At 38.6% G+C, this 26,194-nt stretch overlaps 1 protein-coding gene across 1 annotated transcript in view; it reads right to left on the reverse strand.

Annotated features, from left to right (window-relative positions):
- Positions 1–3,555: 3,555 nt before the first annotated feature.
- Positions 3,556–26,194, reverse strand: part of LOC105385635 (BMP and activin membrane-bound inhibitor homolog) — a 42,337-nt gene continuing 19,698 nt past the window's right edge. Inside the window, exons 2-5 of the mRNA XM_038114912.2 lie at positions 10,766–10,955; positions 6,717–6,880; positions 4,186–4,351; positions 3,556–3,852 (exon numbers count right to left, since the gene is read on the reverse strand). Coding sequence (XP_037970840.2) covers positions 3,684–3,852; positions 4,186–4,351; positions 6,717–6,880; positions 10,766–10,955 — 689 coding nt within the window. The 3' untranslated portion in view covers positions 3,556–3,683. The remainder of the gene's footprint in view (positions 3,853–4,185; positions 4,352–6,716; positions 6,881–10,765; positions 10,956–26,194) is intronic.

Here is a 26,194-nt window from a genome sequence, read left to right on the forward strand (position 1 = left end):
TTTATTATATCAAGAATTAATGTTGACATTTTGTTACTTATCTATTTCCGAATCTAATCGTTACAAGTAAAAATATTCAAAACAATTCCACTTCATTGCCTTAAAATAGGAGCAATGACATGGAAGGTTTATGAAAAAAATATGCTTAATATTGAACTAGACTATGTATGTAAGTAATGTAAATAGATGAGAACTTCGGATGGATCAAACATGTAGATTATGTTATGAACAAATTAAGAATTTTATTAAGTAAATTCTATCAACTAAGCTTTAGAGTACCTAGAAGTATATTGAAATGTCTTTATCTAGCCCTGGTTGACAGTATAATTGGTTATTCTCTGCACTGTTATGGACTTACATTCAAAACTCATATTGAAAAGATAGAAAAAATGCAAATAAAATTCTTAAAATTAATTATAGATAAAAAGACAAAAGCTAAATGTAACCACGATTATAGAATCCTTTTTGAAACATGTAACATTTTACCAGCAAGCCTTAAGCATAAATATCTTCTCCTTGTAAACAGCCATGGTAGTGAAGAACATAAAATACCTATCCAGCATACTTGCGGCACAAGAGGGGCTGTGCAAGGAAGGTACCAAATACCATATACAAATAATTATTTTGGTGGAAGAATGCTAAAAAACACAAAAGGAAGCTTGCTCGAGGTGAGGATCGAACCCGAGTTCAACTATTACAAGTAAGTACCGAAATTACGTAGGCAACTGATTCAAAGCTACGGTGATTTCTTATGGTTTAAAACTTACCCCGTGACAGCAAATAATCACACTAAACTTAGCAATGTCCAATATCCCAGATAATGGCCGATATATCACGTAAATTACAAATTATCGCACAACGTAACTTCATCGTGTCCGTTCACATTTATTTCTCCACTTAAACTCCACCTACCCGCCACTTGGCAGAATGGAATGTCTAGTCTAATTATTGATTTCAAATGTGACCACTAGCGCCATCTCTTGACGCCCACGGTTCACTACACTGTAAACAAATACCCAAATTATACAGGGTGTTGCAAAAAGGGTATACTAAGCCGAAACCTACATGTGCAGCATGTTATATCTAAGCCCGAAACTGAAATCAGAATTTGAAAATTCGCGAATAAAAAATTTCATTTTCCATAGAAACTTTGTTGGTCACGTGACTTTTACTATGGAAAAAATTTTTTTTTTTTCGCGAATTTCCAAATTCTGATTTCAGTTTCGGGCTTAGATATAACATGCTGCACATGTAGGTTTCGGCTTAGTATACCAATTTTGCAACACCCTGTATAATGAATTACCGGTAAGTATTAAAAATGAGAAAAAATTATCTTTATTTAAAACATTTACTTAAAACTTATTACGATACCTAAAACTTATGATTGAGAGTGGTGCCTTCCTTGCACTGCTCACTTGACACAGTCAATATATTGTTTATTTTGTTAATTTTTAAATAACAGCTTAATTAAAATGTCACCGTTTACCCACAGTCAAACCAAAAATATTGGTTTTGTGGGAATTCTTCTGTACCCTATGTATCACTGCAATGTTTATAAATAAATAAATAAAAAAAAAAAACAGAAAAAAAATTGGCTTACTTTGTAAAGTTCAGTTTTCAAGTTAAAATTTTATTTGACAACTTCAGAAAGTATAGCCAAGGTATATCTTACTTAGAGAATCGTTTAGCAAAACTTTGTAAAGGAGGTTTATGTCCGAAAACGATTTCTTCCAGACACATTTTATTTGACAGCTTCAGAAAGTTATTTAAGAGGGGGGTGTGGATACCTAGGGGGTGATGAAAATTTGGTTATTTTTTTGATATCTCTTCCCGTTTTCGAGATAAAAGAGAATTAATAAAATGTGCTTAATTAAATCGGGTGTTACAAGCCAAGGTATACCTATCTTAATCAGAGAATCGTTTAGTAAAATTTTGTAAAGGCTTATGTCTAAAAACGATTTCCAAAGAAACAAAGATATCCAGTAATAAAATAATTTCATTTATTTATAATCTTCATTCATCTACGTTTTTCTGGTCACACATTTCATAATAATATATACAAAGATCTTTTATAATGACTAAAATATACTGCTAATGGGCTGAAATTACAGATGTAATGTAGGTACAGTAACGAAAACATCAGAATTGTCTTAGCAATCTATATAATATTTTTACAGTATGTATGTATTTATAAGCTAAATAACAAGAGTATTGTTTCATCCATTTGCACTTATTTCGTACTACCACATTTACGTACAAGGAAAATAAAAAAAAATGATATTACATCCGGCGACGACAGTCAGCGACTGAAAATAGATAGAATGATAATAGATAGAAATTGTGGATTTATTATGACCTGCCTATGTTCACTTCAGAAGTTATAATTAAACATACAAGTCCTTGTACGTAAACCTCTTATATGCTTAGCATTAAATAAGGCACCCTTGGAAGCATGTTGTTATGTTATCTATGTACGTATTTGGTGGTATTTTTTTATTGATTTTCAAATAGTTTTACAGAATCAATAATTAATGTCTATTTATTACAGCTTAAATATTCCCAAAAGTAATTAATAAACACGAGAATATTTATTTACAGTTTGTTCAATACGATACGATGCCCAACTAATTTATATAAAAGTATGTAAAAATTTGATCTTGTTCGTATGTTGCATATTATAGGAAAGGCACTTTCTGAATAGTAAGTATATGAATAATAATTTAGAAAATACATAAATATGTTTGCTACCTAAAATATGAAGGTGAGCATGTGAGTTCAAGAGTTCATTTTGGAATAAAAAGCAAAAATCATATTAATGTAGGTACGAAACAGGACCAAATAAATTGTAAGAACTTGGAATACAATCAAAGAACAAGCTAAACAATCAGATAAAACATGGACTAGTAAAAGTATAAACTATAACTTTCGAGCAAACTGCATTCCAAAAACTAACAGCCTCCCATATTGATACTTCCCATATAGACAACCAATCCATCTACTTCTTGGTATATATGCACTACTTATCTAAATCTTATTTACAAATACATTAAAATTAAATAGGTATTCACATGAAAGAAAATAAAACTATCGGAGAAAATAAAATAGAAATATACAATAGGTAGGTAAGTAATTTTAGTGTGACATTGGTGTAGCTTACTGAAAAAATTATACTTCGGGATCAATTCAATGCAAACATTGATATACATTATAAATGAGGAATAAAGGTATAAGTGTATTTTAGGTGCCATTACAACATGCTTAAAAGATTTTTACAAAATATCAGTCGAGATAAAGGTTAAAACTAAAGTACATAAAGATTAACATACAAAGGAACACAAAGCTTAATTATTGTAAATTTTAAATATACAAAGTGGTAAATTTGGTAAAAACGTGGCCCTCACCGCAAAACTACAATCTTGAATCTGAACAAGCGTCCCATATACAAAAACGAATTGAGATCAATTTCTTAAAAAACACAAATAGTTTTGTTACATCTTAACACCCATCGTTCATTACCACACAAAAAACTGGCATATAACAAAAAAATAAATGTAACCTAGAAATCGAAATCGAAATTCAAATTAACTGTCACTTGCACAAAAAGTTCACTCACGAAGAAGTCCACATATCCATGCAACCTTTGCGGAGTTTCACGGCGGGCCACCATAGAGATTCTATGTAGTCTATCGCTGTATATCACAGAGTTGCTGGCAGGGGGGCTCAAGCTGCGCCCGCTCGACGGCCACCAGGCGGCCGCCCGGCGCCACCAGCAGCGGGGCCGCCGCGCCCCCCACCCACACCTTCTTCACGTCCTCCGACGAGTGCTGCGCTAGAGGAGACATGTAGCCGCCCCTGGAATAGAGAAATGAGTGATGTTAGCAAAGGATAGAAAAGACACAAAGTGTAACAGTTTCAGTTGACAAGACAAAAGCAAAGAAAATATAGCGGGTAGTTCAGAAAGGAGCCTGCCAAGCTCTGCTGTTGATAGCCGACAGTGATCTTAGGCAAAAAAGTAAGAAGCATAAAATTGCTGATGCTTTATTCAGGGAGGCTCCGTTCGTGCACCGATGCAATCCAGTGATGAGTTGACGTCAAACATCAGGTAAAACATACCCCGTACTCTACGTACCCCTGTATTCTACAAGCCCTGGGGCTATAATACTGGTATTATGTCCCTATACACACCTGAGCTTCCTATCAGCCTGCAGCAGCGCATCGGCTCTTAGCAGCCGCACGGCCACGGCCACCAACAGGAACAGGATGAGCGCGCCGCACACCGGCACGGCGATGGTGGCCGCCTTGAACCACACCTCGCTGGAGTAGCCCGCCGCGCTCGGGATCGCGTTGCTGTCTGGAATTGAGAGGATTTGAGGTTATTGAGTGAAGGGTTTATGTAGCTGTGTCAATCAGAGGTGGGTAATCAACAAAGGTACCTTGGTCGGACCATCAGTGGTCAGATGAAACTAAAACCTTGCCATATCACAATGACTGGAAAATTGAGGTGCTGATGAATGTGAGATCATGATTCTAAAACAGGCCCTATATGGAATCTTCAACTACAAGTGATGGTGTTTTTTGGCTTAGGTATATCATTTCAAGCAATGGCTAAACTGATTGTGTTGTGTTTCAAATTAAGTCTAATACGGAAGAATCATAATGTTTCATTGCAAATTAAAGAATTGATGCGTGACTTAGTACGATTCGCAACAATGTAACACCTAATAAGAAAGTAAAATTTTAAAACGTATCACTGTAGACGAGATAACAAAACTATCAGTGGATGACTACAGTTACAGAAGTGCATTCCTTTATTAATAGCCCATATCAAAAAGCACTCTATCAGCGGTATCAACTGTCTGGAACAATTAAAAAGGTATGCAATTGCATCGCCACACAACACTTCGGGCGCAATAATTTGGCATCTAAAACGATTTCGCGGTAGTGGCCGGTACGATGCACTTTCTAAGAAAGCAGCAGTGAAACGCTGTAACGCCCATTCGTTCTGGCGAATGAGCAGATCTAATTACGGCTGTCACGCGAATTCTATTCATCAGAATCATATCAGAATGTTAAGTAGAATGAGTGATTGACGCGTACCGTTTTGCGTGCGGCGTGCGTGAGTTATGGAACGTGAGCGGGTGGCGCCGCGGACACTTTTTTTCTGATAAAGCACTAGTTAGTAGACTATCGGTTTCTAATCTAGGATAGAGATATTTATAGAAATGCAACGTTTCATACGTATCAACTATTGCAGTTTAATAAATAAATTATTGTGCAGCTATTTCACAGTTAATCTATATACCTAAAGACTAATAACGTAATAAGTACATTGCACTTCAAAGCCTTACAGATATAGGTAGATATTTCATTATATTTCAGTAATTTTGATAATTGCATAAATTGCGGTAAACAATACCGTTACTAAGATTGTAGGGTTTAAATACTCAAAGCACAGTTGCTAAATTCGAGGAAAAGCTGAACGGCACATTAACGAAGCCGTACGATGCTAATAGACAGCTAATGATCCATTAAAGTAAGATCTAAAATGTTGAGCCAACAAACCATTTTGGTATACATACACCACCAGAACTGAACAGTTTGATTCTGTCAACTGAGAATATATAGAATATCTTCAGCTCCTAACTCAGCTTACATGCACCAAACCTCTTATTATTATGTCACACAAATTCATAATCTATGAAGAATCTAACAACAAACAGATGCCAATCTACAAGTCCATATCAGTGTTGCGTGACAAATGCAAATTCGTCACGTATGATCTCATTAGGAGCTCTAACTATTCCACCAATACCTAAACATACAATCAGAGACAGTTTCTCTATGAACTACATAAACTTATGGCATCATCTTTGAGGTAAAGTATTCAGTTTAAGTACATATATTGTATTGTGTGTCTGCTTATACCCATCTGTGAAAGTATTTTGTTGACATTTGCAGCACACGGGACGGGTGACTCGCGGGTGAGTCACAGGACTACATTACCCTACTTGTGTGTGTGTGTATGTGTAGAATATCTTTGTTCGGGGAAATATGTTATCACTGAGCAAATACTAGTAGGTACGGTGTCGATAAAATCGGCTGTGGGTTCGGATTGTCGGCTTCGATCAAGGGGCTATAAGTAAATACAGCGGATGCAATGTTTGAAATAGCTTAAGTTTCTTATTTACTTCAACACTTACGTTTTTTGTGCGACGATAAGATGACTTGCACAACATTTTTTATAAACTAGGTCACTGATTCACTTATTTTCTTAGTCATTGCGAATTATCGAGTTATCTAGGATTGTTTATATTTATTACGACCTTATTTCAAGCTGCTACCAAGGCTGATATGGTTCTAGAAGTGCAATGCACATTAACTAAAAATAAATTGCAGGTTAGTTACCTACTATATTAATATACATTTTATCGGGATTAAAAAGCTTTAGATTTTAATTTCTACAGAGGATAGATTTTGGAGCAGTTTCAAAGTACACAACAAACGTACCCCCGTAGTAACCTGTTCATAGCAAGTCTATCTATAGGACGTTTTAGCTATTGAATATTTTAGTTTTGTCAATCTATGTCAAAGAAAAAAATGTTTTGGGTTAGAGTAAAAGAGTAAAACAGTTCAATTTCTAAAACGTCATTTAACTTTTTTATGAATAATGACCCACGTATCTTTAACGAGTAAAAGCATCAATATAGATTCCTTACCAGCATCTCCAGCCGTCAGATTAAGCCGGGCGCGGGCCAGCGGACTGTCCTCATGGTTGCAGAGGTCGCTGAAGCAGCACAGCAGCAGCGAGTGGTCCCAGGCCCCCCCCGCGCCCCCGCCCCCGCTAGGTGAGTTGTGGCAGCGGGATAGCGCCTCCTTCTCCCTGGAATTGTGGAAAAGTTCACGGTTAATGGTTATCTAGGATATGAAGTTATTACCCATGAGGAGTAAGCTTCACAGGGGAGTAACAGGACTATAAGTAAGTAAGGAAGTACCCCTGAGGAGTGATGGTTGTGGCTGTTAGAGGTTCAACAGTGGACGGTTGTTGGGTGATGGTGATGATGTTTGCAGACATAATAATTAGTGAATGGTAATTGGTAAACCTAGCAATCTTGTAAGAAGTTCCTGGCAAAGCTAACCTTAAAAATACGATACCTAAGAATGTTCGGCGTCCGTAGCAAAAAAACTACAATCAATCTAGAGCAGGAATGCATTTGAAATTCCACTTCTATTACAATTTGGGAAACTCTACGAAAGTACCTACCTATGTTCAGTTCACATATTTTGTAAATGTTAATTATTCCGCTGCACAACGAGCCCACTTTAAACGCATAATGCGTGCGCGCATGTCAAGTGCAGGGGGTTATCTTTAAAAAGAATTCCATGTTCGAATTTCAATGCTCGAGTGTTCCACGAATACTAATTACTCTTAATCGATACAAAGCCTGGGAAAGTGAATCCTTCTGTTTGTTCAATACGAAAAAAAACTAAGTAAATAATATGGTATTACTAATATGATACTTATTGCTATATTTACTAATAGATAAGTAAGTAATATATTAATATTGTAAGTACATTTGTTTCCATTATCACTGAATAAACATACATTTCCTTTCTTCCTAAGAATATAAGTATCTACCTACCTATAAACATACTTATTCGAGGCTCTGTTCCCACGGAAAGAACTAATATTTATTTATACATAATCGTTTCATGTCTTAATTGTTAGATGTTTGGAAACATTAATGATGAGATTTATTGCTATGCAATTAAATTCATTTTAAATTCTAATTGTACGTGTGAAACATAGGTATTTTGAGGAAAAAAAGTTAAAATTTACTCTTTTACTCATAATAACGTTGGTTCAAAAGTTATTAGCATAAGCGAAGACATAGTTGAGAACATGCAAATGTATGAAGATCCAATTTTATTCTTCAAACATATTTTCCCATGGGAAATCTTTGTGTTGTTCTATAAATCGTTGAATTAGTTCAAATAAATGGATCAGAATGTTTCAAATTGGCAGCATTGGTTATCGGTGGGAAGAACGAGGTAGCTATTTGATGCTAACATTCCCACATTCCTTATTCTATATACTTATTCTGATATTTAAGATTCAGAAGAAAAAAAAATCTAAGATGTAGAAGTAAAATTAGGCTATGTCAGAAGACTAAAAGTCACCAATAACGTGGATCTCACCAAATAAACTAAATCAAATATTGCTTTGTCCCAAGTCCATTCTTTTTAGTATTGGTAGCAAAGAGTTGAACAAACGAACAATGCCCGATGGACATTCTGATTGTAAATCAAATTTCAAAACAAACAACATCGGTCCTTCTGCCGCTGAGATACGAACCATGGTCTAAGTCGGTGCAGCGTCCTGTCATCGTCGATCATTGAAAGATAATCGAATAAATAATCGATACAATGACGCAGCTGATGTTTCCAAGGTACAAGAGACGGGTTGTGTTGTAAGAAAATTATGCTTTTGACCTGCGACCCGCGGTTAAGTATTTTACTATACCTGTGTTAGTTATTCTCGTTAGCATAAATATTTATTGAACATTTGCGATAGTTTTGTTAGTCTCATGTGAAATCTTAAAATAAAGTCTTTGTTATTTCAAGATTTAAAGAAAACACAAATGATTCATTACTGTAATCCCCCCTCAAACGTCACAATAAATACAAACTTAAATATGTGACGAGTCTACAAGGGATATGAACGGCCTCATTAAAAGTAGGTAGGTTTAGTGCTGGTTAAAAATACATTATACATAACAAAAGAGAATAATGTAATGAAACTGCAAGATCATACGATAAACATTAACTAAAGGGCCGTAAGTACTTAATTAAAAAGCCAATTAAAATCTCCACAACAGATAACAGTAAAATAGGGAAGGCGATTTTGTTGAAAAACAATGAATCAGAGGATGACATCAAAGATTCAGATAACGTGGTCGTGATTAAAAAGCGCGCAGTTTCCTTTGTTTCGATGACAAAGAAAGGGGTTGGAGTAGAGAGTGATCGAGGTAGTGAGCCTACAGCGATAGCAGACGAGCCGGGTCGGCGGCCGCGGCTATCGGCTGACTCCTGACCTGCGCGAAGCTTCCACCGTCACTCTTATCAGCACCAACGAGGACAAAGATCCCACATCACTCACCCGCACTTTATATAGACTATAAACAAGTCCGCAGCGAAATTAATTGCCGATAAAAGCGAAGAATTTCAATTTGAATTCGATTAAAATCTTAACGAAGGAGACGGGGCGATCGTTAGCGAAGATAATGGCCCACGAGGGGAGATTGCCAAAAAGGAGCAAAAATGTAAAGCAAATAAAAGCGGGCATGCGCCGGCGAAGAACAGGTTCCTCGCAGCGAGCGAGCGGCCGCGGCGACCCGGCCACCGATGTAATTAAGCGAGCGGGTAATTTCAGCGCATAAAAACAAGACACGGCTTCGGCTTGAATAATAAATAACATCGGAGGAATTTTATAAATGGTACCACATACGAAAAACTGCCGCGACAAGAAGATTACTTACAGTCCGCATTTGGACTTTACTTATTCTTGAGTTATTTTACAACTGAGTCGTCTCACTTTGTCAAGTCTGACTGGTTCGACAAATTAAAGTGAAGGCCATCATTTCAATGATGATAATGATGAAACAAACCGGCAAAGTAATTTCGAAATGACCAAAAACAAATAGATAGGAGCTAGAGACCCGCTGAGTGCGCCGGCCGGGTTGGGCCGTGTACCGTGATAAGCAGAATGATGGATGACAATGCACTTCACCACGTACCGACGAATAACAAAAGAATGGTTAATTAATTCCACGATGAAAGTTAACAAGAAACACAGGAAGACCGCGGTATGCCCGAAAACAAATCATAATTATGCTGATGCGGTTATAAAAAAAATAAAGCAACGACAAGCATCGTTGTAAATATTTGAAGATTTTAAATCCGCCATGAAATTTGAATAATAAAATTCAGGTAAGAACAGAATCGATAATGTGGGTATTAAGAGGATATTTAGAATGTAGTAATTCTTGTAGTCGAATGTAGGTTCCCTGTTGACTGCCGGACAGCATTTCACAAATGCCACGCCGCTGACGTGATAGGCATATTAATTGGACTCATGTAATTAGCGTCGATACAATCTGAGCGGTGCCCCACGAGAGGATCCTGTTCGCTTGCGCAGGCGCACTTCGCAACCTCCTTTTAAAACAAAGATAATCTTGACACGCCGCTATCAGTTGCACATATCGTTGTAAAAACAAACCGATGGAAAAACAACATGTCGTAAATTGTTTATTCCAAATCAATGCGTTGATGCATAACTACGCATATGCAAATACAATACTTGCTTGATTTCTCGACTTTATTTTATCTATAAATCGTTCTACTTCAGAGCCAGGGGTGCTCTTGCTTGAAAATAAATGAAGTGCCTTTCCACCAGATAATATGTGCTATGTAGTTATGCTAAAAAATCGTTCCCACCAGCACCATGCTATTTAGTATAATGAATATGATTGGTGTGTTATCTAATAACGCATCACATACATTGCATGGCTCTCCGAAATTTCAGATTTCTTCATCCTAGACCACTTCAATGCCTGACTGCACACACAGCCAGGAGTTACCATGTATCACGGAAATCGCTGCGCCCACCGGAAGACGCTCAGTTATTAAGGGAGGAGGAAAAGTCCAGTCCAATGAGACATAGAAGAGGGAAGGGTTTCCAACAAGACGGAAGTATAGTCCAACTTACGTGTCAGCGAGGTGGTGGAGACAGCCGTGGCGCGCGTGGTGCGCGCGGCGCGGCGCTGGCAGCTCGCTGTAGCAGCCCCCGGCGGCGGACGCGCGGCACAGGTAGCCCGTGCCCACGCACTGGGCCGTGTTGCAGTAGCACCGCACGCCCTCGGTCGATGCTGATGATGATGATGATGATTCTTTGGGATCTGCAAGGAATGGAGAAAAGTATGAGTTATGAGTCGGGTTTGGAACAAGAGCTTGGGTTCGGGTTGGAACTAAACGCAGTAGCACCACACACCCTCGGTCGGTCGCATGTTCTAAGAATATTGACTGGTATGATGACTTCTAGATCGGATTTCGGCCAGCGTCTACATTTTCCGTTCGATGTGTATTACGATACTCTTACTCCTTAAAGCTTTTCAAATTCTTCAGAATCAAATGGGGAAACAATTAACTTTCAGGTTGTTTACGATGATATTTACGGTTTGCAACGATATATAAATCTAAATGCAAGCAGCGTTCTTTATAGAGCAGGTCTGTCGTCTCGGTGTTTAAAGTTAAAAGGAAATTGCATGTAATTGCGATGTCGTCGGAGGAAATACAGGAGATAGCTCGCGGTGAGCGAGGGCCCGCGTCGCGAGCGCCGGACGGCCACGTCGTAACCGTTAACAACAATTTGTCTCCTCTCTACCACATTTATAGGCACAGGTAGCAAATGGCACTGCAGCTCAGATGACACATACGATAGCGTTAACAACAAAATAAAACAACACGGTGGTCGAAACCCACTCGACTAATTTATGAACACACTTAAGAATCCTAACAAAACAAATACACGGCTAAGTAGCTTTTAACCTGTTTCGTGAAGATGGTGAACCGGCCAAATAGCATCCAGCTGGGCCGAGCTGTATGAATAATGCGCACGTCATACTCCGCGGACCCCGACATAAATATCTTAAGAAATGCTCCTTCGCCGCATTCAATGTAAATCCATGAGCTCCAGACGATACGATGAAACAAAACGAAATTAATTTCAGAGGGCCGGTTTATTTACTCAAGAAAGGCTTCAAGGCACACAAACAAACGAACATCCTAATTTAGTTTTTTTCTGTCCCTTTTGTTTCAGCTGCGGCAGAGCGTGACAGACATAATGAGAGGAGCGAGTGCGGCGGCGGCGGCGCTGGGATCAGTCTGCGGACGACCCCCCCTGAGGTTCGGCATCTTTTCAAATACTTTTCCGTGGTTCACGGAATTGAGTTTTTTTTTAATGAGCCTAATCATCGGATGATTAGTGGTTCCCTTCGATTTTAGATATAATTTTATATGGATGGACATAGATTAGGAATCCAGATAAAGAATTTGATTGCCCAAGAACGATGAAACGGAATACCTGGCGTGCCCAATTGAATTTCGTTTTTCGGTTGAAGTCAGTATACTTACGACGAAACCAGTAAAGAATGTAACTAAAAATCGTGCAGTCTCGACAATGGGTGGATTCAGACATAAGTTTAAAATTCCGGCGAATTTTTTTGTGAACCGCGGGCCCGCCGGGATGAAGTCCTCGAGAGCGGGCCGCCGCCGCCGCCGCCGCCGCCGCACGATAAATAAATGATGAAGAACAAAAAGCTAGCCCCGAGCCCGCGCCCGCGCCCGCAGTAAAAAGACCACGCACTGGACCCGGCTTAATAACCGATCCTTGCCGCGGGAAATTGGAAACTTTTAATAGCGAACCTTTAATAGCATTTGTACGCGAAATTGCCTCCATTAATTGCAGCGCTCGATGAGGGATTTAACCCACAAGTTTTACTACGCCGCCGTACAATTATATAATTTACATTTATGACCCTTCATTTTAAAATAAACTTGTTATGTTATGTAATGGTGAGGTAGACTCTTCCTTACATAAAATTTGTTTCTCATTAGCCGTATAATTAGTATTACCAGAATCATTTTATCATTGCATCGAAGCATCCTTTATAGATAAAGGCCATTAGTTGGGTTTTACAATCAATTTCGAATAAAAAAGGACGACACAAAGAGAACAACCGATGGATAAAGTAAATAAAAAACAAACAAACAAGAAAAAGGCACGGCTGTTATTTAGAGTTGATAAATGGGCCTCCGGAGATGGGAGAGAAAAGGACGCGAGCGAAGAGGAACAGAGACGGAACAACTAATGATTTGAACGCATGAGATGCACTTTAATATGCGTCGGATCAAATACAGAAGAAAGGGGATTTGTTGGGAATGAAATCATCGATGACATTACGAACAACATTATGATAGATGAACTTGATAAAATATTGAAAACAGCCATGCTGATCTGAGCCAGACTGATTAGTATAAAATTGGCAAAGTTAACTGAATATGAGAATTAAAAGACTCTTTTTTTAAAGAAGAAAAACAGAAACATAAAGTCTTTGAACGTAGCGTGTCCATGTCTGGCCTACGTTTATAATGCAAATGCGCTCGAAGTGGCCGCGGGTACACGGGAGGGGCGGCGCCTGGCTCTTCACGGTGAATTCATCACAGACTTCACGGATGTAAATGTAATGGTGTGTTTGGACTCCCTCAGCCGGAGCAATCGGTCAAAACCACACGTGGCCGGGTTAATGAAGTGTTCAGCGTTTTCGGCAGCGCAATTTGCACTAATTCTAAAGACTGTCTTTGATGTTTAGAACTCGTTATTTGTTTCACGGGACTAAATGTAATTTGCGCTGAGATTCTGCGATAGCTAAATCTGAGAAGAGTGATTGCATCGACGCGGCCATTCCAGTTTTCGAAAATCACGATAAAAACATTGAGCCGGATCGAGATAGAGCGGTTCGTCGAATACGTCCTTTCCAATTTGATTATGGAACACGGCAGCCGCATCTGGACGCGGTACCAAGTACTCGGCACTGATTTAATCATTTCACAGTATTCCGCTGCTTGCAGTTTGAGGTTTCAATTTGAATTACACGCTTCGAACAGCTGGCTCGTTTCGTTCACACACTGATCACAATATTATTCCCGAATTATATAGTTAAAAGATTCTCGAGAACGAAAAGCTCCTTCTGGCAATGTCTACAAGCAAACCGTGCTCCCTATGTGAGCAACTTGGATAAATAGATAGTATATTCAGATAATATGTATAAATATGCTTTTAGCATTAAGCCCACCTTTTGTACACTTATATTATAAATACTTAAGTGCAATAAAGAAATTAAATAAATATATTAAGTTGTATAAGCTCAATCTTCTTCGTATTGATCATTTCCCACAGCCATTATACCGTTTAGTAGCATTCCTATAAGATCATTATCATTATGGAAAACTAATCGTGTATCTACATAAAAGTTTCAAAGAAAGTTATCAAACATACAGAGTCAAGTCGAAAATGTTTGAATGTCTATCGCATGGTAATAAGCAACTAATGGCGTTGCGACGCTGCGGCTTTCACCGCGCGTTCACACGCTGTCCGGGCCCGCTTTATCACAAGTTTATAACGATAATAATGTTTGTGGCTCGCGCCGCAGCCGGTTCTTCTGTTATTCAGATTGGAGCCGCTGCGGCCGCTGATTGGCCGACTGATGACGCGGAAACAGCAAGGCTGGACAGCGGCCTTGTTGTGGAATGCCAACCGAACCGCTACTATTTATTAACTGTCAATTTAGACGATTCGATTTGTTGTTCAATTTATTTGTGGCTAAACACGGTCGTAATTTAGGCCCGTTTGTAATTGTATTCACGTCCAATAGAACTGGTGTAACAAAATAACTCGGAGCAATGGTCTCATAGCGGCTTCAAAGAGCCTCAGTATGCCCGTATGGCGAAATTGGCGAAACGCCGACGGCTTCTAAAGTATCATTGGCGGCGAACACTCGCGTGGAATGTTAAGCAGTCGCCGCTGGGACTGTTTAATAAACTCTTGTGGGCATAGCTAATTTATACGCGTAGAGAGAGGTCGGTATCTATGCGGAGATCGCCGTCGCGGGCTCATCCTCCGCAACTAATTGCACGCGCGGAATTATCTTCCGTAATGGATGTCCTCCCGGTGCGCAATTATCCAATGCGGCGCCAGTAATCTGGCTTCAGCCTCAGGCAATTTCCATCGGAATGCGAGGAGGGCGCGGGCCGCTGTGGGTCGAGTAGCGTTTCTGCAGCTATCGGCAACATCGCTGCCGCGTTATTAAGCTTCACAGTTGCTCTCCCGTTCGCCGGGGCCATTTGACAAATCACGTCGATAATCTAGCCCCGAGATCGCACTCGAGGAACTTGGAGATTTAAGACTGTTTCCAGAGAATCGGGTTTCCAATTACACAACAACTGCGAGCAGGAGAGTCATAACTTTAATGAAGGTAGCGGTGGTTGACTGTTTCGACACAATAGATCGAACGGTGCAAGCGCGATAAAGCGGCAGCCGCAAGCGGGAGACGCCGACTGCTATAATATATAGTTACATCACTTCCTCTGAAAATTGCTCATTGGTACGTAGAGCCGCTCCATGTTTACTAGTAATGGAAAACCGCTTGCACGCCGTTTATCTTGTTGAATTAATACCAGCTGTTAACTTTGAACTTAGGTTACCGCTAGGGTAATGAAATTTGATAGTGGTCTTTGATATATTATTAGGACCAGAGGATTTATCATGGAACATCGATAGTGGTAGATCTCAGCCGTATGTCGCTGGTCGCGGTACATCGCCATGCCGGCCACGTCGCCTGCAGGCTATCGACGCGCTTTCACGGCGCATGAATAATATTATTCTAATGGAACGCGTTTGTCTAACATCCAAAGTGCGCAGGGCCACCGCCAGAGCCTAGCGCCGATAATTTAGTGTCAGCACATCGCCACCTGTTCGCCGGAGAATCGGGCAGTGATCCGGTCGTTAAGCCACAATGGACACAAAGGCTACCTGAGCTCGTGTTCGTTTTGTGCCGGTCGCCCGATCATGTGGGCGATACAACTGTCGCATGCACAATGCTTCTCGTTTAACGCACTCAACTCCGAATGGGGCAGTTATTGTCGTTTCAATCATAACTGCTCTCTGTCATCCGATTTAAGGGTCGGCAAGGGGTAATCGAGGGTTGGCATTGTCATAGAATTATGTAGTAAACGATGCTCTACAACCTTGAAAAAAATCACACAGGTAGCCGAAGAGTCTAGCTAGGTGCTGAATGATTCCAATTCAAGTAAATGCTTATGGATAACTGTAAATAAAATTCAGAATATCACGAAAAAGCAGTCCCGTATTGTAACAACTGTGTCGTAATTATCAAGAATTTTCATATGATTTTTATCATATTATAAAGTTAAATGCTTGGACTAGGCGCTAAATACCTTGTTTTTTTAATAAACACACACTTATTTTGTGTAAATTAATCGCAAACTTGAGCAATTTTTTTCCCTCAAATCTTCATACAAATATCTATGGCGGCTTTCTGTGTTATAAAATCATAAACACAAGCAACGTTTGACTCAGTCGGCCGCTGGCCTCCAAAGAAGGGTCACGTCGGTTTAGGCAGCACTGACAGCTCGCGATCTTTTCGTGTACAGATACAAAATCACTGCACATTGGTTGTCATTGCACTTTTTCAACTTTTATGACACCAACATAATTTGATTTGAAATTGAGGAAGCATAATTCTTTTAGTATATTCAATACATTAAATTATATAGTGGGTTATATTCTCGTGACATTACAGTCTCGTAAAAGTCTGATGAGGAGCAGGAATATAGCGAATGGATCTAAGTGATGACAATACGCAGGTTAAGGATCAAAAATACAGTCGCATGGTGCTGGTGGAGGTATGGTCTCGTGAGGATCTGATGAGGGCAGTAACACGGTGGTGGCTCAATTTTATTTCAAAGATGTTAATAGCTAGAAGCATCGACTTTGGGCTATTAAGTATGTTTTTCAGAGAGAGAGAAAGATATTTTATTTTTCCTCTGGATGAGTTAGGTTTACTCGGTTTACTAAGTTCATTCTGTTAATGGCATCAACTTGTTATGTGTTCATAAGTAATAATTATTGATTAACAAAATGCTGTTGGTTCTCCACGAAAATGTAAAAATAAAAATAAATTCGTAACGTAAAATTGTCAATGAAAATATAAATTTCTTCTATAGACAGTAGCCACTAAAAAAACCAACGATAGATTGCGTGATTTGAAGATAAAGATAAAGATACATTTATTCGACACATAGACAGCAACAACAACAAAAAGAAAAATACAGATTTAAAGAAAAAGAAATACATACTTATACAAAACAACAAGGACAAAAAAAATAGAACATGAGACAAAAACAAAAATACAGACAAAATACAAAACAATAACACAACGGCTTGCTGTCCGGAGTGTCGAAACGGCACCAGCTCAGCATGAGCTGTGGACAGTAAGGCCACAGCACTTGATTGATCGGTGAGCTGAGCACCAAAATCAAGAAAATATTCAAAGTTTCCATCCTCGCTTTTCACGCACACACATCACAAACTCATACCTTGTTCTAGGAGCAGGGTCTACCCTGCTGCATTTCCATGACCACTTATCACTAGTGTCCCACCGGTTTCGGTGCTCAGCGGAATAGCACCATTAACCATTATTATTCTGAGATATCATCACTTCTTATTCTGAGTTACCCAACATAAAATCACGCCATCTATTGAAATCATTTTTTTAAATTAGGTTTTGTCTATGGTGTTATCCCCAAATTTAAGGGTAAAAGCTAAATAATTATATTTTAACCTTTTTTATACCTATTATATTAAAAGACCTATTCAACGATACCCTACCTACACCATCAAAATAACCGGAAAAAATATCAGCCCCAATTTACTTGTATGGGACAGGGAGTACCACAATATTTTTTTGGGGTACTCACCATCTATGCGAAATGACAGCTTGATATCTTTACCCGTTTCTGAGAAAAAGGGCGGTGACAGACAGTCAGTCAGACAGACGGACAACAAAGAGATCCTATAATGGTTGCTTTTTTCCTTTTGAGGTACGAAACCCTAAAAATAAGAAAAAATATTATGCTGCTACCAAAAAATGTACTTACAGGTATTGAAAAAGCGGTATATACTAAACAAATTATAAACAAACAAAAAGGTATTTTGTTTGTTTATAATTATATATTTTTATTTGTAACTTTTTAGTTGTTTTTATTTTATGAAATTTTACGTCAGTTCATGATCATTTTTTATTTCAATAATTTTGTTGTTATTTAAATAGGTACCTTCAATATGCATATTTTTGTAATGTGAAAATCAAGCCCTTTCATTTGATACCTTACACGGCAATGTTGAATTATTGTTTTTTCGATCATCACGTTATGTTCTCTAGAGGGTGCTATGTACATTTTAATGTAACGTCACATAAACTAAAACCATCGCGCAATCAATACGCGTCTAACAATACCTCATACATTAAAATCTATCAAGCCGTGTAGGCTACAGGAGGGAACAAAGAAACAGACAAACATACATACATATACATACAATCAAAAAACATTACCTTCCTCCTTCGGCAGGTAAGGAGACAGGGGGTCATTCTGAACTTTTGTTCTACGAGTTTTGGAAATTAACAAAAAAAAAACCTTTTTCATAGAAACTTTGTTGGACACGTGACTTTTTACCATGGAAAACGAATATTTTTTTTCGCGAATTTGCAAAACTCGTAGAACAAAAGTTGTTCAGAATGACCCCTTGAGTCATCCCCTTTCGGCTTAGTATAGCCCTTTTGCGACACTATGAATTTACTTTGCTTCGTCGTCGGGGTTCAGTTGGCTGGAGGATGTCCGAAACTTATTATCTACACTTTAATACTTGTAGTTACCTTTCTACAAGTAAATACCACATTTGTTTGAAAAAGCTAATCGGGTTGCGAGTATGGAGTAAAGTGGCACTCCTATTAATTTCTACTCTTTCCTGGTGCCTACCAGTGTAAGTAAAAATTATAATTAAGTACCCTAAAATCACCCAAAATGTACTTGAAAATAATTTTCAATAAAGTTGGCGAGTAAAAGTTTATCGAACCACTGTGCAAACTTACATGTGTGCGTGTCACTGCGTGTGCTGTGTGAAGAGCATTGAAAACCCAAATTTGGCGCGGCACGTCACCCTGTACAGGCCCTTAAGGCACGCTTTCATTGCTGTCGCGTGCTCATGTAGTGATGCATTTAGAATTTATTTACAGTTTTATTTATTCATGGTTTTCTTTAAATGCCACCTCGATCGTCAAGTGACTGACAGCACGGACGGATATTTGAAGGTGTTATTTTTATTTAGGCGTTTCTACTACAACTGTGTTTTCACTTGCTTGATGTGTAGGTTAAATATTGGTCGAGTCGACGGTGTCAAGTCGCAGCTAATATGTAAACATAGCCGCTTCTGTGACAAAGGTGGTAAATGAAAACGTTTTACACGCTGCCGCTGCGGTCGTGTGTCGCATTGCAACACGTGACATCTTTTAAAGATATGGGAAAATTTTCACATCTGCTTACGACACGGTTTGTTTTGAAACCCAAGCCCTTTTGCTGTGTCTATTTTCTTTTTAGTTAACTTGGCAACTATTTTTACGGAAATAATCACTGCTGCCTCACAATTTTTACGCTCTAACTCCCATCACTCTATCATCTCGAACTAATTTAGCTTAACTGGTAAGGAATGCGGTCAAATGATTAGGTACGTTTAGATAAACATATTTTTATTCTAACTCTGTATCAATGAAATAATTCAGAATTGTTTAACCACCTGTCTGTAACTGTAAATCATCTGTAAATAGTTATTTTGTTTCGAAGCCATAGATGATTACGATTACTACGATTTCTTTCAGATGTGGAGAGAAAAAGTTAGCATATAAAAACATTTGAATTTCGAAGCATTCCTTATTGGGTGATCAGCACATTTGTAATTTATACTTTTTTGAATTAAGAAGTAGTGAGCGGCCAGTAGCTGGCCACCAACAGCCACGGCGGCGGCTAACAGTAATCGCATACATAGAGATTGATTGCGGTCCGGAATTCGTTCGGCTTGATGGGCCGGAGAAAGAAGTCCAAGAATGCGGTCGGCTATCGCGACGCGGAAACTTTTTGTACGTTCGCCGAGTACTGGCAACGTGGACCAGCGAAACTTTAAAAATAAAGTAAAACCGGAAAATTATTGGTTCTATTTTTATACAATTACATAGGCAATATTATATAGCTGCAATGTAAATTAATTGAATACTTTTCTTTACTTTACAAAAGAGGGTTGATTTTTAAATAGCGATAGAAAGACCATCAGAAAAATACATAACCGAAGGCAGGATTGTTTAAGAGTAGAGTATAGCACTTGCTCGTCCATACAAAAAGAGAAAACGTTTTACTACCCTTAAATATTATCCAATCTCCATGATTTTTTAATATGTTATTGACACAAGGAATAACTAGGTTTATAGGTTTTCCTTTTTTCAAAATTTTCTATAGATTCAAACTTATAGGCACCTCAAATAAAGTTTTTTTTGTGATTGCGACTTTGTTGAATTAAGCCGTTTGTGGATCAATAACAACGTATTTTTTTAAAAAAAGCGAAACCTATAAACCTAGAATATATTAAGCTGAAGCGATTGACACTAAAATCAAAGAGATTGGTTGATATTTAGTTAGTGTAAAACGTTTTCTCCCAAAACCAGAATTTCATCAAGAAAAGTACCTATTGTCAGTCGCGAGCTGCAGTGCTCTCTATCGCACGATTGAGGGTCGGGGGGGGAAGCAAAGCACACGTACGATAGGGATGTCCATAGTGAAGTCGATAGTAGAGATGGGATCCCGCCTGCGTTATCGATATCTATAGATATACAGGATGTCCCATGTTAAATTGCACATCCGAATCATAGTGACACAACTCGTCATTCTAAACATCTTTTGTTTTAAGACTTTTGATTGTTTGCGAATTTTATTTTTGCTAATTCATATAAACTTTGTTGGCTATGAGATTTTTTACTATAGACATAGACAGTAGATTTTTTTTCACGAATTTACAAAAGTTGTTTAGAATAACAAATTAAGTCACTATAATTTGGATGTGCACTTTAATTTGGGACACCCTGTATATAAAAAGATGTGAATAGGAAAAGTTTAAAGTACTGGTAGGTTTTCAAGCAAAAAAATGACTAGTGACTATATTATATTTAATCCTCACTCAACATGGATTAGGTTACTTAGGAAATTTTATTTACTTACATCTAAACTAACATAGTTACTTACATAAAAATATAATACTTACTTACTTACTATAAATTGACTTGAGGCCACAAAAGCGAATAATAAAATGTATTCTATGATATAATTACTTAGGTAAGTATACTAAGACATCATCAGCCAATAATCATCCACTGCTGGACATAGGCCTCTCGCAAGGAGCGCCACAACACTCGGTCCTCGGCCTTCCTCATCCAACCACTACCCGCCACCTGAATAAGGTCGTCAGTCCAGCGGGCAGGAGGGCGTCCCACGCTGCGTTTGCCTGTTCGTGGTCTCCACTCGAGAACTCGTCTACCCCAACGGTTATCGGTTCTTCGGCAGATATGACCAGCCCACTGCCACTTCAACTTGCATATTTTGACAGCTATGTCGGTAACCTTAGTCCTCTGACGGATAACCTCATTTCTGATACGATCCATCAGAGAAACCCCAAGCATAGCTCTCTCCATAGACTTTCGTCTTGTCCAAGTTCATACCGAGGCCTACACGTCGGGAAGCAGCATTTAGGCCACTTAGCATCCAGCTGAGTTCCTGCAGAGATTCTGCCATAATAACGATGTCGTCCGCGAAGCGGAGGTGTGACATGTACTCGCCATTTATACATATGCCATGTCCTTTCCAGTCCAACGTCTTAAAGACATCTTCCAATGCATTGGTGAACAGTTTCGGAGATATCACATCCCCCTGTCTCACTCCACGTTGCAGTTGGATAGGTCTTGTCTTGTGGTCCTGTACTTGGACAGTCACAGTAGCGGCATTGTACAGACATCTCAACACCTCGATATAGCGCCAATCGATTTGGCATCTCTGCAAGGATTCCAAAACTGCCCAGGTCTCGATGGAGTCGAAGGCTATTTCATAGTCCACAAAGGCTAGACACAGAGGCTGATTATACTCTTCGGTCTTCTGTATAATCTGCCTTACTGTGTGGATGTGGTCTATTGTACTAAAGCCTTTTCGAAACCCAGCCTGCTCTGGGGGCTGAAACTCGTCTAACTTTTGGGCAAGACGGTTCGTGATAACCCTTGAGAACAGCTTGTATACATGGCTTAAAAGCGAGATCGGTCTATAGTTCTTCAGAAGGGTTTTGTCACCCTTCTTAAAGAACAATACCACGACGCTCTCAGACCATGCCTCCGGTGTAATGCCATTGTGAAGAACCGAATTGAAGAGCCTCTGGAGCTGTTCGAGGATTGCAATACCTCCAGCTTTCAGAAGCTCTGTAGTAATTCCGTCTTCACCCGGAGCCTTGTTGTTTTTAAGCTGCTCAAGGGCTATCCTAATCTCGCCTATGTCGACGTCAGGGATGTCGTCAGTATAGTGGCGTATTAGTGGCGCTCTGGAATCGGTGAGCTGAGCCACAGACTTCTGCGCGTGTGAAGCATAAAGTTGTCCGTAAAAACCTTCGATTTCGGCAAGAACCTCCGGCTTAGAGGCAACGATATTACCATCTGCAGACCTCAACTTCATCAAGTGGCCTCTCCCAAGTTGCTGAACGAAGACTTTTGACCCCCGATTTTGCTCAATTGCTGCTTCTATGGCGCGTGTGTTGGAGCGACGGAGATCTCTTCGTATCAGCTTCTTTATACGCTTGTTGAGTACCCGTAGTTCTGACGAAGTGTCACCTGCCGACGGAAATTCGCGTCTCTGCCTCATAAGCTCGAGTGTCTCGCTTGAAAGTTTAGACTCCTTGCTTTTGCTTCTCATGCTAAAAGAAATAAATACTAAGACAACTCAACATCTACATATAAACAGCCCCGAAACTTTGTTAGTAGGTAGTTATAAACTTATATTTTTACAAAAATATCATAATGTTTTTTAGATTCACTGCATATATAGATCTAAATAACCTTACATACAAAATGATAGTCCAAGTACCGGCAAAAGGTCTATTTTCCAATCATCAAAAATCCATTTTATGTACTTACCTACTAACTCGTTACTAGGTTGGTAATTACCTACATAATAAAATACTTACTCACATGAAATTATCACTAATTACTTAAATACTTCTTTCTATTTATCTTCAATAATTTCAAGTTTCGCTCACAAGGTCACAAGTCACAACTCACAATCACAACACACCTCAACACACAAATAATAATATGAAGGTAAGACGAAGACACTCCGTGTTTGGTCGCAATTTCTCGCCAACCGGCGCGGCGGCGGCGGCGCGGTGGCGCGGCGGCGGTGGCGGCGCGGCAGCGTCCATCGATGTGTGCGTGACGCTACTTGCATGTGTGTGTGCGGTGCCCGGCGCGGGCGAGTGCACGAGCGACAGCAATACTTTTCCTAAATACCTATTTCGCTAGGATCGCGAAGCTATACTCTCCTCTTAAGATTCACCAAAAATGTATTGGATCAGTGTCTTGTATAGATACATTCCTATACTTACTGAAGATTTACGTAGCTAGATGCTGTATATCTAATACAGCTACAATTTTCAACCTCATCAAAATATTAACCCGTTTATAGGCACCATAGTAATGAAAAGTGGCCCTAGATGATCTAGCAAAGTGCAGTTTGATCAGTGATCACAATAACCGTCATTTCTTATGCTTCGCGTGTTTCTCATTAAATTACCGGGGCGGTGTGATCAAAGTCGCTGCTAATGGACGAACCAGTTTGCACCAGCAACCAGGTACTTATAACCAGGGTACGTAGTATGTACGAGGTATGAGTTGTATGCAAATATTTCCAGTGTCGGTACAGTCAGCTTCGTAAGTAGCGTTTGTGCCTTGTGAAACTCAGGCGGCCTTTTACTCAGTCAAACATTGACGCTTTGTATAAGCTTTGTATGTATGATAAGGTACAAAAGTGTTAAGGTTAGTATACATGTATAGTCAGTTATGCCAACAATATAAAAAAATATTTTAAGAAACGAATTTAATAATTATTAAAACTTGTTAAATATCCATCATACCTAGAATATTATAGGAAAATATATTAGGGTAATATTTATCACATTTCCAATGGCACTCTACCCATACACATATACCTATCTACATATAAGTTTACCTTATCTACTTCGTGTATTTTGTTCCTAATAATTTATGAAAATCTATGTTAATTACTCTCACCAACGACCATGCAAATTTTATTAGTAAAATATTCTAAATTTATTCGTATTAGAGCAATAAAACTTACAGTTTGTCTCCCAGGTATATTATATACCCCAGTCTGGGTGGTATGAACCTGTATGATATTATATACTTTATGATATATATATGTGTATAACTATAAATATTTTTATGATTTTATTGGTATTCAAATCATATAATAATTTAATTTCAGTAAACGTTTTCAGTTATCTAATGTATAATTAGACAAGGTAGAAATGTATAACCGTGTTAATACTGTTAATAGTGATGACTGTATCTACAAATGATTGCAGTTTTATATGAAGAACTTACCTATATTAGTGAAAAGTAAAGCAGCGGGGAGTGGACCGTATACTTACTATACTTAACATATACCTACCTACTTTAATTATCATTACGAAGTGGAAAAGCTACAAGCGACGACTAATGATCGAAATAAAAAATTAGCTTATAAAAATTCCAAGCGATTAATTATATTTTCTAATGCAATTAATGATATTCTAATATCGGTATTTTAGAGGATTGATTTTCAAATTTAATGATATTTGATAGTTTTATAGAAAAAAAATGGTAAGTATATTTAAACTTTTGTAGATTAAACTTTTTATTCTGAAAATTGGCTCACAACATTCATCCTTCTAATTTATTATGTTAGGTACATTGATTTAAAACCGCCCCTGAAGTTTTCAGAATGACGTGATCTAGAAACACCAGTTAAGACAATGACGTCATGCGTGGGTTTCTAGTACCCACTAAATAGGATCAAATTAAGAATACCAAAAAGTTCGTCAACAAAAAAAGATCGCCCTCAATGATTAGTTCCTTTTTTAAAATGTGCCAAACCGCCAAACGAGAGCGAAGATTTGTTCGCGGGCAAATTGGGTGCAATCTTGTGCAATCATTGGCCGGCACGCAGCTCGCATGCCAACCTATCATCGATACCCCTCAACTAACAGTTTCACCTGTATCACCGGGACATAAGGATCATTGCACAGACACGTGTTGTGTGGTTAGTGGAACAAAATGTGCAATTATCGGTCGGTATGTTTATTCGCGAGTCCGTGCGGACGCTGTGCCTCGGGCCTTCGGGTTAAGTATTTATTTAAAGAGATATTGAGAACATTATGTTGCTATTTAATTCGAGAATTTTAAACTCGTCGGCATGTGCTCCAACATGCAAGTTGTAATTGTTAGTTAAATGATTGAATGCTCTTTATATATACTTAGATTTAGTTTTGTTGTTCGTTTTTTAGAGCCGACAACACCAAAATTTATCTAGATTTACAGATACATTATAATACTAATAATCTATTTTTCATTTGCATGTATTTAGTTGAATGGAAAAGATTATAAATATTATAATTTTGCTACATTGTTAAACATACACACATATTTAAAAAAATAAGTACATTGCTAAAATAAAAACCTATACTGTTTCAGCGTATGTTACCGCAGTGTATTGTTTATTCAACATGGCCAAGTTCAGATAGGTGTAGTGTAACATTCAGTTTCGTGCCAATTACAAACTCGTTTAACAAGTCTGTAAACGTCCTTATTAATTCCAATTACAATTACGACACAGGTCCAGTCTGTAACTAGAACAATAGACTTTACTTATGAACTGTTGGGCGCCATTTTTTTGCGTCCCCGAGCGGTGTCAGTGGTGGCAAATGGTAACAAAAACGGAAATTTTACGCCTCGCGGCACTAGAATAGTACAGCGTTGTGCACTTTTATTCACTTGTCTTCTAGTTACTAGTTCTACGAAACTATGTCTCATTAATAAGTCATTTGTGTTAACCCGGCGCCAAGTTTCTTGCAGTAATGTCTGAATGAGTAATATTGTGTGAGCCCCCTTTTTTACTGGTATGCCTGAAAGAATACGTTACGTTTTTGACTCTTAACAAGTAGCTGGGAGGTCGACGACCGCATGAGGTTAGCAGATGATAACACTGACTGTACTTAGGTAGGTACCACAAAAAAACTTTTAACACTGTTTAAAAAGTGTTTAAAACGAAATTTGACAGATTTTGTAGGCGTTTGACAGTGCTAAACACCTGATATATTTGGTTTTAGTTAGATATTTGGTCCGACGAGCCGTATACTAACACTACTTGG

The sequence above is a fragment of the Plutella xylostella genome, chromosome 8, assembly GCF_932276165.1.
Source record: "Plutella xylostella chromosome 8, ilPluXylo3.1, whole genome shotgun sequence".
In the NCBI taxonomy this organism is placed as follows: domain Eukaryota; kingdom Metazoa; phylum Arthropoda; class Insecta; order Lepidoptera; family Plutellidae; genus Plutella; species Plutella xylostella.